This window comes from Streptopelia decaocto, assembly GCF_964273445.1.
Source record: "Streptopelia decaocto genome assembly, chromosome: 3".
Taxonomy (NCBI): Eukaryota; Metazoa; Chordata; class Aves; order Columbiformes; family Columbidae; genus Streptopelia; species Streptopelia decaocto.
In genome coordinates, this window is record NC_138656.1 from 88,939,697 (window position 1) to 88,958,511 (window position 18,815).

At 42.3% G+C, this 18,815-nt stretch overlaps 1 protein-coding gene across 1 annotated transcript in view; it reads right to left on the bottom strand.

The window, feature by feature from the left end:
• CD109 (CD109 molecule) overlaps positions 1–18,160 on the bottom strand; it is a 79,081-nt gene extending 60,921 nt beyond the window's left edge. The window contains exons 1-3 of the mRNA XM_082047439.1: positions 18,003–18,160; positions 17,543–17,703; positions 1,519–1,547 (exon numbers count right to left, since the gene is read on the bottom strand). Of these exons, the coding sequence (XP_081903565.1) occupies positions 1,519–1,547; positions 17,543–17,703; positions 18,003–18,070 (258 nt within the window). The 5' untranslated portion in view covers positions 18,071–18,160. The remainder of the gene's footprint in view (positions 1–1,518; positions 1,548–17,542; positions 17,704–18,002) is intronic.
• Between the last annotated feature and the right edge of the window lie 655 nt (positions 18,161–18,815).

Here is an 18,815-nt window from a genome sequence, read left to right on the forward strand (position 1 = left end):
GGCAGATAGCATGGGTTGCTTCCTTGATTTTTACACTTCGTATGTTTCAAAAGACCTTACCTTCCTACAACATAGTGACAAAACTACCTGTTTTACCTTTCTATGTGTAAAAGCCCGAGGCAATGAAGTTTGCATTGCCATGGCAGTATATTAGGGCAACTGAGGTGCAAGGTAACCCACCTCCTCGTTGACACATCTATGCCTACAGAAACTGCACTAATATGGCACTTCCAGAAGATCACTCCTACAATAATTATAACTATTTACCTCAGCCCTAACAACTCCTTCCCTAAAAAGTTATTTCTCAACCCAAATATGAGCAAGGCAGCTTTTAACAGTAGGTAATAGGAACTTGCTGTGAAAATATTTTATCTTAGTCAATACATCCCCTAAGGGAATGGTATCACTCTCTCCGTTTTGGCACTCCTGATGTAAGAAAGAAAAAGGCCATCTCATGTACTTCTCCTGACCACACCAGCCACCGTCACGAGCACCTCAGACAAAGAAGCCACTGTTCCCTCTGGAAAAGATGACGGCTGAAACCAGAAAGTCATTACCCACCTTCTCCTACCAGCCAAATATACTTTGGGTGAAATGTAAGTCTACCATGGCTACATGAATGAAAAAACATCTTACTATTAAAAAGTGAGTCAGTTTTCATCACTTCAGATAGTGGTGGGAGAGGAAGGAATTCACCTCACCTAGTTTCAGTTGCTTGAACACTTTAAGACCTGGCCAGATTATATTAAGGAACTTTATAATTTTTTCTTTTTAAAAAAAGAATTGAATTTTCTAGGTTAGCTAATTTACAGTTCAAACACATACATCTTAACCTAGTAGTCTTCATAACATTGAGCTGCTCATTGTCATTGATTATCCATCTATCAAACATCTCCAGATTATTTCATCAGATATATAGTTTATTTGAGATCCTAATTTAAACCCACTGGATTTAGGGATACTCAGACTTACAGATGTTTAAAAAAAAAAAAAAAATAAATAAAGACTTTGGCAAAACTTTTCTCCTGGTAAAAATTCATAATTCTTTAGATTGGGTTTTCAAGATAAACATCCAGGATTATAAATTCAGGATTCATACTCAACACATAATTCGATATTATACAGGTTTGTTGACTAGTTAGCTTGTTAAGTACTTTCATTGAACATGCATTTCCAAAAGCTTAAGAAGACTGTATATGTTTTTGTTTTCATATTTCTCAGTCATTGTTTTGCACAATTCTTTCAGCTCTAATTAGCCCTCATGGTGTGCCTGAAATAAAGACATAAAGATTTTTATGATAGCTTGTGCTGATGCTGAAAGTCAGCTCCTGAATCCTGTAATTAGTTTTAACAAGTTGCAGACCACTTGATTCTTGGTGTATTGGTCAACAAATACACGCATCTGAGAATGTGAAAATAGCTAGCATCGCATACAAAATACATCATCTCATCAATACCAATTAATGAAAAGTTACAGTGAGTCAACATTTTCTGAGGAAGGAGGAAAGAAATACTTACTGCTGGAAGAACAAGAGTCCCAAAGGAATCTGAATAAAAAAGAAGAAATGCGACACTGTCAGAAACCTTATAAAAACTTAACAAAACATCAACATTATCAGGTTAATTAGAAGACCAGTGCTCCTACCCCATTCCCACACTGCCCATAATACCCATCAGATAACCGAATAGCCTTGATGTGGCTACTCTGGAGCTCAAGACACATGGACCATCCAGCCAACTCATATGCAATGGCTGTGACCAGCTGGCCAGCGTGCACACACTTATCAGCCAGCTGACTGCTGCCAAGCACTGTCTGGACAGGAATCTGAAAAATACACAGCCTGGAGCAACTGCTGCATTAGTCAGTATTGAAATATTGTGTTTATACTTCATTCAACGTCTCGTTCTCAGCATTTATTCCTCCCAAGTCCTACCAAGGCCACTGTCAGCCACCATTAGGTTAGGGGATAAACAACTCATCTCCATGGTTCATCTCCACAGACACATGAATTAGCATGAAGGAAGGACAGCAGGTGGGGGAACCCAAATAACACCCAGCCTCATCCCAGGGGAGCACTTGGCCCATCACCCACCCATCACCACAAACCCAGAGGCACACCAGGAGGGGGAACCTCAATACCCCAGTCAGAGACACAATCCCACCACCATCAGGCTACCAAATTCAGCAAGTCCCTAATAATCACTACCATCCCAAATCAGCCAGAGCAGAACAGCCCAGAAAAACTGAAATGGAGTGCTCCACTTAATTAATGGTCTGAGGGTGCACAAGGTGTCCCATCTGGGAGCTATCTGAACTAGGAGGGTATGGTTTGGTAGTGCTGTCCTTGAGAACAACTCCCCTCTTGGGTATCACTAAGACCAAGGCACCCCTCTGCTTCTGCAAAGAAGTTGATTCTGCAACTCTTTCACATGTAAGAGAAATTCAGGATATTTTGTATTCATCTCCTCTGCAGTTTAGTAGGTGACTACTTTTTGTAGTCATTTTTACCAAGATTAAGAACTTTGCTAGAAAGAATTAAAAAGGAAAATACTTTGAACTATATGTCATTAGATAAAGGCACGACAGCAAAAACCTGTCTTAATCCTGGTAATTTCCTCTACTGGTAACCTCCTGTGTGGTGGTTTCACTGCTACAAAACAAAGCCAGCAGCGTGGCAGTATGCCTTTGCTGAGCTACTATGACAACCTAAAGTTGCGTTTTCACTGCACACAGGCTCTCAGCCTTCTCTTCACCAGATCCACCCACTCCACCCCGTCCACCCTTACATGGCAGATAGAAGATGGGCAATACCTTTTTCGCAGGGCTGCAGAAGTACGAACTCCAGTCTACAGCAATTTTACTTCTCTGTTTGGTGAGGCTGATGCCCATGGTCTCCTCTTGAACAGTTTCCTTTACAACCACATAGACTGAAACACCTATCCTTCCTCTACTCCACCGAAGTTATTATTTTCCATTGACTCTGCAGCTCAGATAAAGGCTAAAATTTTCAAAACCCTGCACAGGATTTACCACCCTTAAGCAAAGGAGCACCCAGAATTAATCATACTCACTGCACTACATCACCATGGGAGCAAGCAACCAACACATTAATGTATGTGGGTTAATATAACTTATTATACTTCCTAATATAACTTAAATACTTCTTAATGTCCAGTCTAAACTTCCCCTGGCTTTGAACCATTTCCATGCATCCTATGACTGGATACCAGGGAGAATTGCTCAGCACCTCCCTCTCCACATCCCCTCCTCAGGAAGCTATAGAGCGCAATGAGGTTGTCTCTCAGCCTCCTTCTCTCCAAACTAGACAAGCCCGAAGTACTCAGCTGCTCCTCATAGGACATTCCTTCCAGCCCTTTCACCAGCTTTGTTGCCCTCCTCTGGATGTATACAAGGACCTTCACATCCTTCTTAAATTGTGGGGCCCAGAACTGCACACAGCACTCCAGGTGAGGCCGCACCATTGCTGAATACAGCAGGATAGTCACCTCTTTTGACCAGCTGGTGATGCTGTGTTTGATGCACCTCAGGATGCAGTTTGCCCTCCTGGTTGCCAGGGCACACACTGCTGACTCATATTGACTCATATTTTCTTTTGCTGATTCCATTCAGAGCTTTTGATATCTCCCAAAAAGCAATGGGTTTATACTTATCTTTTACGCATTTGTTTTGTGGAGTAAGGAAAAATAAATTATTTATATCCTTCTCGATCTTGGACATAAAAGCATTCGAAGATGAAGCAATCACTTGACCTTCAAACTCCAGTAAACATTAATTTGAAAAGTCAATGAATTATTTCCTTTGCTGGTGGCAAACAGAAGAAAGTCTCAATGGACTGAACACAGATTGTCCTGGCTGCTACCGGAGTACTAAAGGAAAAATCCCATCCAGCATGAACCATCTATTCAAATTATAACCTGGGTTAAGCCAAATGACTCACATCCCACAAATGAAGTCTGTGGGCAGCACACCCCAGTACTTCATTCTGGTATTCAAAAGCTTAATGGGGATGGGTGGCATCAGGCCCTAAGCAACACAGTTCCTTCCACAACATGTTTATGCTACTGTTAAAGCCACAGGTTTTTTTCCTGTCATCATCCCTCTCTCCTCTTCACTCGAGAAGCAACCCATGTACTTGCTGACTCTGAACAACCCCACCAGCCTTCGAGGTTTTCCAGCCAGGAGTCTCAGGCAAAATACACACTTCTTTTCCCAGCAGCCAGTGGAGACAGCACCCTGCTCCACTGCACGGTGGAAGGGAGCCCCACACTCGGCCAAGTTTGCTTGGCTCACAAGGCTGCAGGACAACCTCCAGCTCCAGGAGAGGAATTACACAGTCCTGCAGAGTATCCAATTCATCGGCATTGTCAGCCCCTGTCCACTTTCTGATATGCTTATTTCCAACATCTGCCCAAACAACTCCATGCCCAAACATAAAGAGACATCATTTCAGCTAAAGGAAACTTATGTCTTCCTAACTCAGGAAAGACAGGGTTGCTGTTAACTAGGAAGATTTTTTTTCAAGGGATTATGATATATCACCAATAAAGGAGGCTGTATATAAGGTAACTAGCAACAACAGAGATGGTATAAAGCTACCTCCTAAAATTTCTCTCAGTTGTACACTAAAAGCCTAACCCTTCCCTAGCTCCTGTTCCTCTGTGGAATGAGGCTGTCCTAAAGCTAGGGTTTGTATAACCACAACCCATGACACTGTCGCCAGAAAAATAAAACTCTTTGCAACTGCTGATAAGTGTTATTAACAAGAAACAGGAACTTAGTTTTATTTACTACATGCATTTGAGTTGATATGCACATGGTAAGTATTGCTACACGAGCTTGAATCTATCCAACACAGCTAATTATAGCACCGGCTATAGCCGTGACTTCAGCAAGACACCAAGCACAGATCTGATATTCATGCCATAGCCCACACCGTGGGGTTTCTATTTCCGTCTCTACCCACAGCAAGACAAATACATTAGTACGCACGCACTGCAAGGGCAGAGCACCAAAGAGGAATGCTACACATCACCCTGCACAGCACCTAACAGATTTCAAAGCAATCTTACACTTAATGGGGCAGGTATTTGGCAGCTTTCTCATCAGGGCAGTGCCTGCTTGCCTGCACCTATTTGGAGAACAACTAGAATGCAAAAGATAGAAATCTTAAGGTAGAAATACTGGGTTTCTTCCATGTTCCCAGGCCTCGGAGACCTAATATCAGGCCTGAGCCAGATACAGTCATGATGCAGAGTGGGAAGCAGTTGGGGAGGAGGGAGATTTAAATCACAGTCACTTCTTTATGCAACTCAGAAAGCATTTACCTTCTGAAGAGCTACAGCCTCCTTGGCTGCCTTGATAAAGCCCAGAGCACCGTCTCATTCCCAGCCAGTGAAAATCATAAAAGAGGTACTGGGGCATAAGGTAATCATCCAATTCATGTTACTACATAATTATTTTGTTAGGAACTGAGTAGCCTGGGCAGATCCGAAACTCTTTGGCATTGCAGTGAACTTCTCTGTCATGCAGGATTTTCCCATGTTCTCAGAGACTACTGAGCTGCAATCAATCCCTTGGAGCTCTGCTCAGCTGCTCCCAGGGGTGGCTTTGGATGTGCTCAAGCCAGAGCTATAGGCAAAATATTTCCTTTATGCCAATGCTGAATTGCTGAAATTCACCACATCTTTCTGTCCACTCGATGAATTAAAGTTATATTCAATCATACAGCAATCTCAGGTTTATAAGGGGTTAACCACGGTCCAACAGCTAGCACATGGCACTGCTCTCCTGGAAGCTCGGCTGTCATGCAGCTGGACACTTGTACCCACCTGTGGCGTGTAACACTTCCACATCATTTACACATGACATCAGCTGAGTCCACTGCCCCAGAAATGGCAACAGTTGTCACCTTCCTTCACCACATCCCTGCAAAGGGACCCTTCAGTTATTAAATATGGCTCCCAACTATTGCAAGTAACTAACTCCAGGTGGTAGTGGACATAGAAAGGAGCCCAAAACAGCTACACCACCAGCACCAAGCATTACAGACCACAAAACTTTTCCTCCTGACTCATCCCATCCACTCCCTGCAGCAGCATTTTAATCAGCACGGCTGCAATGGGCCACAGAGGGGAAAGACCAGGCGAGAGTCCTGGTCCCAGCCATCTCCAGGGATTAGTTAAAGAAAACTCCCAGCTGGGAGCCATGCCCTGGCTGCAGGGGGAGACAGGGAGTATTCAGAGGACCATTCCAGACTAATCTTGAGGAAAGTTAAAAAACAAATCACCAAAAAAAAATTCCCACAGAAGTCACATGATCCCTCAAGAAAAAATATCCTTCCTCATCACTCACAAAATCATTTCTGTCACAGAATTCCTGAAGCTTGTACTGTATTCATTCAATAAATACTGCATTGAGGAAATGCATGGAAATACTGTGGAAACAAACACCACATTGTCCTGCCTCCTCTTCCTCAAATTACTTAGCATTTAGGACAGTCCAGCAGAAGAGGAACCAAAGGCAGGGTGGTAGAGACATGTCACCAGTATAGACAGCAGTAGGAAATTAAGCAATCTTTTAAACATACCTTGCCACCATGTCACTTTTTGAAGGTCTAATAGTTTTGTTATCAGCAAAGTAAATAGGAAAAAATCCTACAGAGCCAAATACATGCAACTTTTTTTAGACTTACAAATGCACAAATGATGGCATCTTCCCATTGCACAGGCCTGACCCAAACCCAGAAACTTATGCTACCCCTTCTTAAGCTGCCACCACCAGCACTAGGACTAGATGTATGTGTTTCAACTTCCACTCCCCAAAAAGGACAGAGGTTCGAGAAAAATGACTGCATGGCTTGGCACCGTGAACTAGAGCTTGTGCCAATAAAAATCAGCACAGCAGCACTTCAGTCTCTTAACTAGTTGACACAAACTCAGAACTTGATTCTATATTCTACCTCTGACAGGTATTGCTACAAACTAACTTTCTCACTTAAAATTTTCTACCTATGTTCTCATTCCTTCTTATTCCTGTGTAAGATTGGAAAAATACAACTAGAATCACTTTCAGATTGATTTACTGAAATGATGCCACATCTTTCTTCTGGCAGCTGTGTTCATATATCCATGCTTAGGAAATGTTTACAGAAAAGCATTTTCTTTGCAGTGGTAAATGGATTTTTTTCCACTGCGGAGTCTATTTCAAAAACTCGTTTTAACATTGGAAAAATAAAAAAATATTGTTCTTCAATCTCCTTCTAGATTTTTCTTTCTATCCAAAATATAGACTATTTTTGTGGTTTTCAAGGGGAGAGAAAAATAAAAGGCACCTAAATACTAAGGCCTAAACTGTCCAGGGAATGAAATACATTTTTTCCTTCAGAAAAGAAGTCCTGTAAATCTGTCGAGTCCACAGTTTTCTTTAAATGTGTTACACTCCTCATCTATTATCCTAAAATTAGCACCCACATTAGCACCCACTTGTTAGTTTACGCAAGTAACCCAAAATACATAGTGTGAGCCACGGCTGTTAAGTTATGGCTAAATTTGGGCTAGACAATAGAAAGAGAGGCAATACAGCACCCAAATCCATGCAATAGGGACTGCTAGAGGACACCAGTATACAGGCTGATATCCAAAGCCAAAAGAAGCCAACACGTTTGTAGGAAAGGGCTACATATGCACGCCACAAAGCCTCCTAATCCCCTCTTGCCTACGTACCCTTCCCTCATTACTCTACTCCTTGTTTCCACCACCCCTTATCCTTTTCAGTCCTTTTTGCAATTTTGGAAGCTAAAAGCACTCAGAAATTAAAAATGGAAAGAAAGAGGCAGGGTAGGAGTGCTGCCTGTGGAGAAAGGCAGCCTAATGGGACAGAAGGAATAATCTGAACGGGACTAGAATTCATCACCTCAGGGTCCAGTGAAGAGACAGGGCACCGCAGTTCTTAAGGGCAAGAGAAAAGCAAGATGCACAGATGTTTTTGCGACTAAAGCCACATTTTACCAAACTCTGCAGTCACTAGTAAGTCCTACCTTCAGTTGTTAGTAAGTTGTAGCTTCAGTCTACAATGCATAGTATAGGTATATTTTCCTGACAACTAGGATGATTCATGACAAAAAAAAAAAAAAAAAACAAAACACCTTCTCCAGCTAAATTCAAAGGGTTTTGCCCAATCTGCTTTTACTCCACAATGAGAAGAGCGGTGGCGGAAACTCAACCATAGAAAGCACAACCAGAAATGTCCTTGCCCTCCTCTGCCCCTCGCCATGGCATTCCTTGTGTCCTCCTACTCCACATGGCAAAGGAGTCGCGGTACGTCCCTGCTTGTCCCTCTTAACAGTTCAGCTGTTCTTCTCTCACCAACACTCCCAGACCCATCCCTGAGGAAAACCACCATCTCCCATGCCCTCAGACAGACGGACAGACACAGATGATGCTGGATGACCCTTCCCTTGACCTGTCACATCCATGATCCCTTCCACAAGCAAGCACTAAGTTTCCTGAAGGCTGGCCCTTCTATTTCTTTTTAGACTTAGGTCATAATTCAGATGTTTAATTCTCCACTCAGTCTTCTAAAGTAAAATGACGAGCTCTATGGATTATACTATCATTACCACTTTTAGCTGAGAGGTCAGAGAGCAGTCAGTTGCAAGAACACAAGACTGAAAATGCTCTGTGGTTTATCTGAAACACTGCATGCTGGGTAGGAAAACTAAAGAGCTTCATATTTCTAAAACTAAATCGTGTCTTTAACAGAGACCTTCTGACGGCTACCCAGCAGCTACCATCCCAGATGCTTCATCACAAACTCTTTTCAACTTTTTCCTGAGACCAGCCTCTAAAAGCCATGAGTTATTGTCATGTCCATGACATTATCGCTGCTTACCACACCCAAACAACTATATTCCCATGAATTATAAATGTACATCTGTTAGCAAGACAAGTTTTGAATACTACAGAAAAAACTTTCTTGACATCAGATCCAGTCTATGAAACTATGTGGACAATTCAGAATAATCTCAGACTTAAGCCTTTTACACAACTAAATGGGAAATTCATTTCATTCACTTAGTTTTTCCTTGGTGACTACACACAAATACACAAACTCAGAGGCATCTGCACATCCTGCTTTCAAGGCACTATTGACCATCATTATAATCCACTCTTATATCCATGAAATAAACACATACAAAGCCACTATTACTGCAATTTAAAGCAGCTGTACTTTTTATTTCAACTTAAAACATAGGAAAATCATACAGCCACAAAATGTGGCTAAGTCTGCCTATGCCAGAGATTTGGCGGTATTAATACCACCCTCATCACATGAATTGCTGCAACTGGAGCAAAATCCCAAAGTCAAGTCACCTTTCAAACTCATTCACTGAAAATAAAACATTCAGGAACTATTTAAGTTTCCTCTTAGAGGGACTGAAAGAAGAAGGTTTGTTTTCATATTGGTTTTCTGCCATTTTCTGGAATGCATTCAGTGTCTATGATGACAAAGCCACATAACTTTTCTGAGACCACAAAACTATTTTGATATATGACAATATTACCAGAGGTTTGCTTCATTGGCAAAAAAAGGCAATATAATTCCTTAACCATACAAAATAGGCACCTGAGCCTCACAGCTGTACCTCCAGGAAGCTGGAGAAGTGAGGAAGAAGGGGTTTGTCACTCTGGCCATGCTTTCTATGCACATATTTCTTCGGACTGCAGTGAATCTAGATGAACCAGCGTCATCCCTTGCCATGTGCTGTTCAGCCTCTGAAGATAGGATCTCAACTCTGTTTTCACAAATGCATAGTCACGGACAGCAGAGCATGGGAACCAGCAACAATGCCAGTGCAGATCTTCATAAGCATCTCATTAAAAGAGAAGTCATCTGTATATGACTGGAGACCCATGAATTTCCCAACTGCTTCCTGCCTCTACAGGTACTTCTATAACCCTAAACACTTCAGCTTGGACCTCTTTCTATTTAGACACTACTAAGGACATCATCCTTAACCCATCTGGAGATTCACTGCAAGCTCTCTTTAAAGATACTTTTTATGTACTTGGAGGGTAATAACCAAATGCTTCCCAGAATGAAGAAGCTCCCAGGGTCAAACTGAAAATCTGTTCAGCCCAAGGTCCTGTCTCCAGCAATGGTCAAGGGTAGACATCTCAACAGCGTAAAAGAAACAAGTACACAGTGACCCTTCCTTGGGTACTGTTCTCAGACTGTGCAGCCTGAGGCTTGGGGCTTGAAAAGCCAAATTAGTGTATTTATACTGGACCAGGCCTTGACAGACTTTTATCTCATAGATCTGTGTAGTCACATTTTCCATCCACAGCACCTGGGACATGGAGTTCCACAATTTATTTCCACCTCATGTGAAGGCTCACCTTCTTCCATCTGGTTTGAACTTGCTTCCTGAGAGACATCCAATCTTTCCCTCTGCTCTCCCTGGAACTTCTCCAGTTGGTTCACAGCCTCCAAGAGGAGTGCCCTGAATCAGGCACAGTATTCCCCAGGCTGCCTAATTAGAACTGTGAAGATTATTAGAATATTTTCTCATAGCTTACAGAAAATATTTCTGTGTATATATTTGAGCTCAGCATTTGCCTTCTTTTTTTGAGCACCACAGCGCTATTTACAAGCTTTCACTTTTTGGTACCTTTAAACCATCACTCACACACATCCCCATTTTCCTCACCTCGTTCCTCCTCCAGTAAACACATGCTCTTTTATTCCTCATGAAGAGCAGAACTATGCAGTTGCCCCAGTTTTTCCCCTAATCATTTCATATATTGCCAAATTGAGTTCAAAATCTACCCGTTCCTCCCAGCATCCTTGCCGCCCCTTCACTAACCAAATAAATGTTCTGCCTTTTTTCATCCATGTCAGTCACACTGACAAAATACAGTTCCAAGGTGATCCATTTCTAGTTTGATAGTGAAAGACTTGGACCCACTTCGTGAATTTTATTTTCCATCCAGCCACACACGTATTTAGTAAGAGTTTCACACTGTCCCCACTTCCCCGGCTGGCTTGTCAGAGTGCCACATCAGACTATCAAAACCCTTACTAAAGTCAAGATGTAACAATACCCTGCTTCTTCTCCACTTACAACACTTGCCAGCCCACGGTGGAACACATTTTATTGGCAGGTTTTCGATCTTCCAGCACCTCTCTCTTCACTCAAACCCTCAAAACTTCACTAGCAGTTCTAAAATTATTTCAGTCAATTCCCTAAATATTCTATAGGCAATTTTATTAGCATTAAACATCTACTTTAACAAATCACTCTTTAACCTGTTTCTCCCCTTTTGCTGCCTAAATTCTTAACCCTTTTCCATGGCAGTTAGTTGATCCTCTCAGTGAAGACTGATCACTTACTGTCTCTCAGCATCCCTGACCAATGCCCATCTCACTAGAGTGAGCAGCAAGTCACATCCTTCACTAGTCTTCCTGCTATCAATACGGTATTTAAAAATCCTGCCTTCTTAATCTTCACATACTTTCCTGTTTGTGGTTTGACCTTCCCAATTTTGTCCCTTCTTACCCATACTACTGTCCTTTAAGCTCAGGCTTTGTAATCTGACCTCATTTTCAGTTTATATACAAGGTTCTTCTTTTTTCTGTTGTTTTGTTGGCCAGTGATAAGATCATCTTTAGTTACTTTATTTCTTATCCTTCTGCTCTTTTAAAGTGTACTTATCCCTTTAATATGAATCCCTCAAGAGATTTCTCCCTTTGCTTCTCTTCCTTATTTTTTCTGACAACATCTTACCTCCCAATTCCTGTCGTTTATTGGCATCACTTTGCCCCCTCACCACCAAATCAACAGCCTTTACTGTGATTTTCTCTCTCCTCCCTTTCCTAAAAGCTGTAAACCCCCTCCAGTCCACAGCAGCAACAGGGAAGCCCACACTGAAGCATGCAATATTCCCTCCTCTGTAAGAGTTGCCCCATTGCAATGAGTGAATTATTCCACCCTTCTCAATGCACTGTGAAACAGCCCATAGCACTGTATCTGCCACACTATCCTCAGCTGGGTATCTGTGAAGAACACGGTGACCAGCATGATCTCATGTGTAAATATGTAAGCCTTGAGCCACAGAAGGACTCTTTCCCTCAAATCTCAAAAGGCATCCAATCGATTAGATAAAGCTCAAGTACTGGAGGGAATCGCTACTTCCATTTTTCTGTAAACTACTTAATGGGTCTGTTAGCAGGATAGATTCAACAACAGACACAGAAACCTTTTTTTTTTTTGTCTTATATGTACTCCAGCAATAAGAAAGCACATAAGTGAGTGCCCACTTTACTAGCTCCCTTGTCCCTAGATCCAATCGAAACACCTCCTTCCCCAAATCTTCTCCTTCATTCTGATTTTGCATAGGTTATCTGCATGTGCTGACTTATTTTTCATGAGGCACGGTTACACATACATTTGGAAGCAGAGGTTATGGATGCAAAATCATAGGATCTGCTCACTTGCTGTTTGGCTTTTTAAGCATTGATGCAAAATTAGGCAGAAAGGAGCTGTCCCACTAAACTGACATCAAAACCCTTTACTCCACAGATTTTCAGCATAGATTTTGTGGTCACCAATGAGTCTGTCATTTTATCGTGAAATAAGGTACAGATGCATGTCAAGGTTAACAAAAGGGACTGGCATACTTAGGCCATTCATTCCCATTTAGCTGCTACTTTACAACTTACTGTTTCTAGTGTTTTTCACTATTTCAGATACTAACATGGTCAGAACCATATTATTAAGTATGCAAAACATGCCTTCTGGTAAAAAACAGATTTTCCATTGTCTTTATGAATGATCACTACATGTCTGAGCTTGAGAGACGTTCTCACAAACGGGAGAGATTTTCATGTTTTGTAAATCCTAGCTGAGTATTTACCACAGTCTAGCTCAGTAACTTCTGTTAACAAAAACATTTACTTCTCTCCAGAAATACGGAAAAGCAGTGCAAATTAATTAACCTGTACAAGTAATTACATGGAGCCCAAACTATGTATGCTATTTTAAACCAGATTCTTCAGTTCACAAAGTAGTTCTTACTATGCTTTAAATACATTATGTTGTACCTTAACTAGCAGAAGCTATCACTAAATATTATTCTTAAGAATTGAAATTGTTCATGCAGGTAATTGTTCAGTCAGGTAAATAATGACACCTCATTACACATAAAAGCTTTTCTTAGAACTAATTTGTTTTTTCAACTTACATGCTGCTTACTCTTTCCAAATCATTCTAGCATCAACAAGGAAAACAAGACTTTTCAGAAACTCTTGCAATTAAGGTATAAAGTTTCTCGTACACTAACACACTCTGCAATGTCTGGGTAGCAAACCCTGTAAGACAACACTTCTTGCCAATTCAAACTATATCTTTATTGATCAATGACAGGATAAATACTCATGGCAAGAGCCACCCTGCACTGTAATCACTGAAAATCAACACATTGATGCATGAAATTTAACTTGCCTGTCTGTTATTCCCATCATTGTTTTTTGTTATTGACCCAGAAAACCCAACAGCTCCAATTGCATATAAGCCATCGTTATCTTCTGATGTAATTTCAAATCAGGGTAAGGATGTTTCTGATACTGTATCTCCACAGAAAATGTGTCAAGGCGTGCTACATGCACAAAAAGAGCTTTAGTCAGTGCTCCGTGTTTTTTTGGAGCCCGCTGCAGACAACAGAAACCTATTCTCTCCTGGTGACGCACTGACTTTTTTTTTGATTGTGCTTGCTCACACAAAGTTTACCTGTAGCAGCAACATCCTGCTTGCAGACAGTCAGTTGGTTTATTTTCACTGCATTTAATCTAATTAACTTAATTTCTGTACCAAAGCATTGGTCTTAAACAATCTCCCTTGTTACAGTACATTTGGATTCTGGTATGTTGAGCTGAGCTTCTTTAAATGAACATGCATGCACACTTTCCCATTCACCTCAAAAAATACAAACTATGTGGTTTTCCCTTTGTTATATGAAAAGCAGGACAACGTGAACCAAGTTCCACTGCTAACGTCTTTCTCAAATGGTCAAGAATCACCCAGAAATCAAATTTCCACTTCCAATTACATTAAAACGGTGAATCTTTTATCAATCATCAGAGGGCAAGCACTCTCTTATATAAAGCAAGATTTATATTACATAAAGAAAAAATAACTGTGCCTCTAATTCAACAAGGTCCTTTTATGGAGCTAACTCAGAAATGTAAAGACAAGCATATGTACCATAATGAGCTGCTGCTGCTGAACCAGGGAGCATCCTTAACTTTAAGCAATTGCAGATGCACTTTGTCAGACAGGTATGTAATAGCTCTCATGCTCAGGTACTCTATTGAACTTGGCCCCCAAGATTAAACAGCACTAATAAAAAAGGTGTCCACAGTCTGTCCTCTGTCCTCAGCACCAAATTCTCAACTCTGCAGCCACCTCTGTTCCATCAGCACAGATGTTTACACACTGAACCAAGGAACCTGTCTGCCTAAAAAAAAATATTCAACAAAATTAAAATGTTGTTTTTCAGTCAGATCAGTTTGTCAAAGCAGTTAACCCCCTGTTTTTGCTGACACCGTGCAAGGAAAAATACAGAGCATAATTGAACCAGCTTAGGCAACAGTGCCACTGAATATGCAGCCTAACCAAGGCAGGCAATCAGTTCCAGCTTTTTGGATATCCAGCATAGTCAACAACTTCAGTTACACTCTGTCTCCCTTAATAGTTATTTTGCATAGACACATGACAATAAAATTCATCAAACTCATGCGCACCACAGGAACAGTAATACCACTGTATCAACCACTCTGTGTAACCTCCTGGGTCCAAATGACAGATAAAGCAACATTTTCCGGGCACTAATATATGCAGCAATGATGTCATTTAAAGAAGATTTTGTGTGTCTGGAGATATGTTTGGGTTTTTTCCTTCAACTGCAACAGCTGGCCTAATAAAACCTTCCCCCGCCTTTCTTCAGTCACATTCTTAGACTAACACAGCTACAACAATATCACTACATATTTTGTTGTAAGGTGTTTTTGTTCTTCAATTAAGGATTTAAAGCTTTAGAATCTTATTTACAATTTAGAATCTATTTACAATTGATCCACTCCTGTAACACCTTCGGATACACACTTCAACACTACATCCTCTGCTACAGGGCAGTTCCCTTGCTCCTGGCCCGTAACAGTTTTGCTTACATATTTGTTCACAGAGAACAACTGACTAACAAATTGTATAACTTGACTTTAAAGAATAGATGGCCACTTACTAAATGTTAAGAGGAAATACACTGCATGCTCAGTATTTTTTTTCCTGTTCCATTTATCAAGTAAAAAAGCGTGGAAAATTCAAATATATGTTTAGAAGACAAGAAAATTATTTAAATTTAACAATAAATCCATGCACTTCAAGTAATGCACTATAGCATTTCTCCTTCTTCCTCACCATATCCAGTCTGATACAGTGTTGTACCTATTCCTGATCACCCACCATTCCCTCTGACTTCAGCAAGTCCCAGTGTCAAGCATCATTCTGTATTCTGTGCAGATACAGATATCCATATATTTTCAAATGCTTGGAAGTACTAGTTGCTTGTCTGGTTTTTAATGTTGAAAAGGACAACAACAGACAAACTGAAATTCATGCAAGGCTCACTGAACTTCATGTTAGGCAGAACAGAAGCAGGAAATAAAAGCCAGTATAGTTAGAGGGGGGAAAAAAAAAAATGGAGAAAACAGCTTTTCTTTTTAAAATAAGATACCAGTTAGTTTGGATTTGTTTTGCTTTTGTTTCAAAATACTGCCAGGAAAGGTTTGAAGAGGAATTGTGAACCTTAAAAGGCAAGCTCACTACTAATGACATAATAAATGTCAAAGTTATTTTCTCCACAGAATAAGAATGTTCCTTTATCCACTGCTGAATCCTCCACTATGTCTAGTCCAAGAGGCTTCACCTGTGCCTTTTGATAAGCAAAATCTAAATGTGGCATGGAAAGTTAAGAGTAAGGACCATAGGCAGGACAGTCAGTATGCTTGGCTTGCATACAGATTTTAGGTGCCACCAAATCCGTCCTCCTAAAGTAATTGCCTTAGGCAAACATCACCACAACTTTTGGTGTTAGATTTGGAAACTAATAGATCAGGAATGAACGGTTAGATTTTTTTTTTTTTTAATTAGCCACAGGACTAAAGGAAATTTGCCTCAGGTTTATGCTTTTACACTGATTGCTGGAGGACATATATCTGATAACAATATAAAATTAGATTGGATAGACAATACTGAACCTGAAGTAAAACCTGGCAATGCATACTTCTGGAGAACCTTTTCTGAATATTTGAAATAGCAAGAAGATTTTTGACCAGATATTCTTCTCTGCATCATGAGGCCATGAATTTTTTTATCTGGTCAAGCTCTTTCCATCACACTCAAAGTCTCAGTCTTCCCTACAGGTTGTGAAGAGAAATGGGTTTTCATTAAGGGTATGATATTAAGTTGTGATGCTTCCAATTAAGGCATCTGTATTAACTGTAAGACATTAACAGACAATCTAGTTGACACCAAGGAGAAAGTGTATTATAGCAGGGTGGATTTTTCTAGGACCTCATACTGCCTCTAGACTTTCTACTTTTGACAAATAAAAAGCTAAGAGTTGGGGTGTAATTTATATTGCCTCCTACTAAGAGCAGTTTAAAAGCTGGATTATCCTGACAAAATATTTTCTTTCCCATGAGGGCAATTCTCTGGCAGAACAGCTCTATGCTTCTGTTCCCAGCTGGCCTTTAAGAAAAGGAGCAGTGACCAGGATATCTCAGTTCTCCAGCTACTCAGAACTGGCACCATGTTCTCTACTGGTGCCCAGGGGACATATATTAAATCAGGCTGCTCTAAGGTTTGCTTATCTTCAATCTGCAACCTGTCCTGTGATTCAGCTCTTGATCCTTAAAAATTGCTGTTTCCACAAACACACAGACCTTCCAAGTAATGGTGACTGACACAGTCATCTCCATTTTCCTATTGTACTCAGGTCCTCACTTTCTTAAGGCATGAGAAGCAGCCAGCTCCAGATGCTTTATCATCTTGTTTGCTCCACCCTTACCATTATCCCACTTGCTTCCACCTTGCACCTTAACAAGCCTACCAGTGGGCACCTCTTTCTCTGCTTCTTTTTTGGTGGCCCCACTACATCGACCGGAGTCCCTCCTGGCTCCTCAGATGCTCCACCACACTTCTCCATCACACATCACTACTCTCTGATTGTTTTCTGAGTTTACCAGGAGTTAGCATACCCATGCAACTGCTGGCTGTCCTGCTCAGTCACCCACCTGCACACAGAGCCAGTGGAGTACAAGATTATTTTCCCACAAGTGACCTCTACGTGTTAAAATAAAAATCCTATTTTAGTACTGTTTAGAGGTAATGATATTTTGGGAGCAACAAAATACTTGTGGGATAAAGCAAATCTAAATCTCTCCAGGCCAACTCCATTCTCTTACCTCTCTCAAAGACCATTTCCTTGCTCAAGATGGTCTGGTTATCTCTGATCACATCTCCCCGAACAGTGACCTGTGCTGGGCTGTCCGGCAGCAGAGCTACTCCAACAGTCACGTTTGCTCCAGGCCTGATGTTCCAGGGAACTGCCACCAGGAACGTGGGTCTGGAAAATCCAAACGGGCAGAGGGAGAAAGGCTAGAAGAGTGAAATACAATCCCCAAAAAGTAACAGCGTCCACACCATAACGTGCGATACACGTTGCAAAGCACTTCTGTCGCACTCGGCGGCGAGGGCTGAAGTGATGCTCGCTCACTCCCCAGGCGCTGCCGAGCGCAGCCTGGGCTGCCAGGACGGGGGAGGCAGCGCAGCTCCACTGCTTTCCGGACAGTCTGCCAGCCGGGCGCCGCCGAGCCCCGCTGCCCCGCGCAGTCGCCCGGCCCCGACCCTCCCGGCCCCACGTACCCGGCTGCCGCGGAGCTGCAGAAGAAGAGGAGGAGGAGGTGGTGGGCAGCGCCGCGGGTCCGCGCCATGGCGCCCTGCGCACACTGCTCCGCGGCCGCGCTGCCTGCCGCCCGGTGGGTCCGCCGCTGTGCGCAGGGCCGGGCCCGGGCGGGAGGCGCCTTGGCGGGCGGGGAGGGAAGGGAGAGGCCGCCGCTGCCCCAGCGCCAGCCGCATGAACACCCGCGGGGGCGTTCCCGAGGCCGGCCCCGAGGGAAGCGGGGGGGACAGCCAAGCGGCCAGATATGAACCTATCTATATCCGCGGGTGCGTTTCTGCTCCAAGCAGCCCCTGCAACCCACATCTTCGGGCAGATGCAGCTGGGGAGCGAGTGGGATCCTCGGACAGCGCAACGTCCTACAACATAAACGCCGAAAGTAATGTTTTGTGCCTGTAGCGCCGAGCAGAGTGGCAGCCCGTTGTCCGGACCTGCCTGTTTATCCTTAAGGCTTTGCACTGGAGAGACTGGGAGAGCCTCCGAGGCGCGCTGGCATGGGGCTCGGGCTCCGACGCAAGTCGGGAACCGTTCTGGGTCTGAACGATGATGGCAGAAATTCAAGGAGCCTTGTAGCTACTTAAACGTGAACCGATTGGTAATGTAGCTCTGGCTGGACTGTCCTCTGTGCCCAATATCTGTAAAATAAGGTCATGTCTGCATTTGCATCTTAACCCACTTTCAGAGTCCAAAAAGTGCCCTGAAGCAGCTTGGGTAAGATTCTGTTCCTTCAACATGTTCATTGTAACTGTGTGGACTAGACACACCTAAAGGTGTTTTGA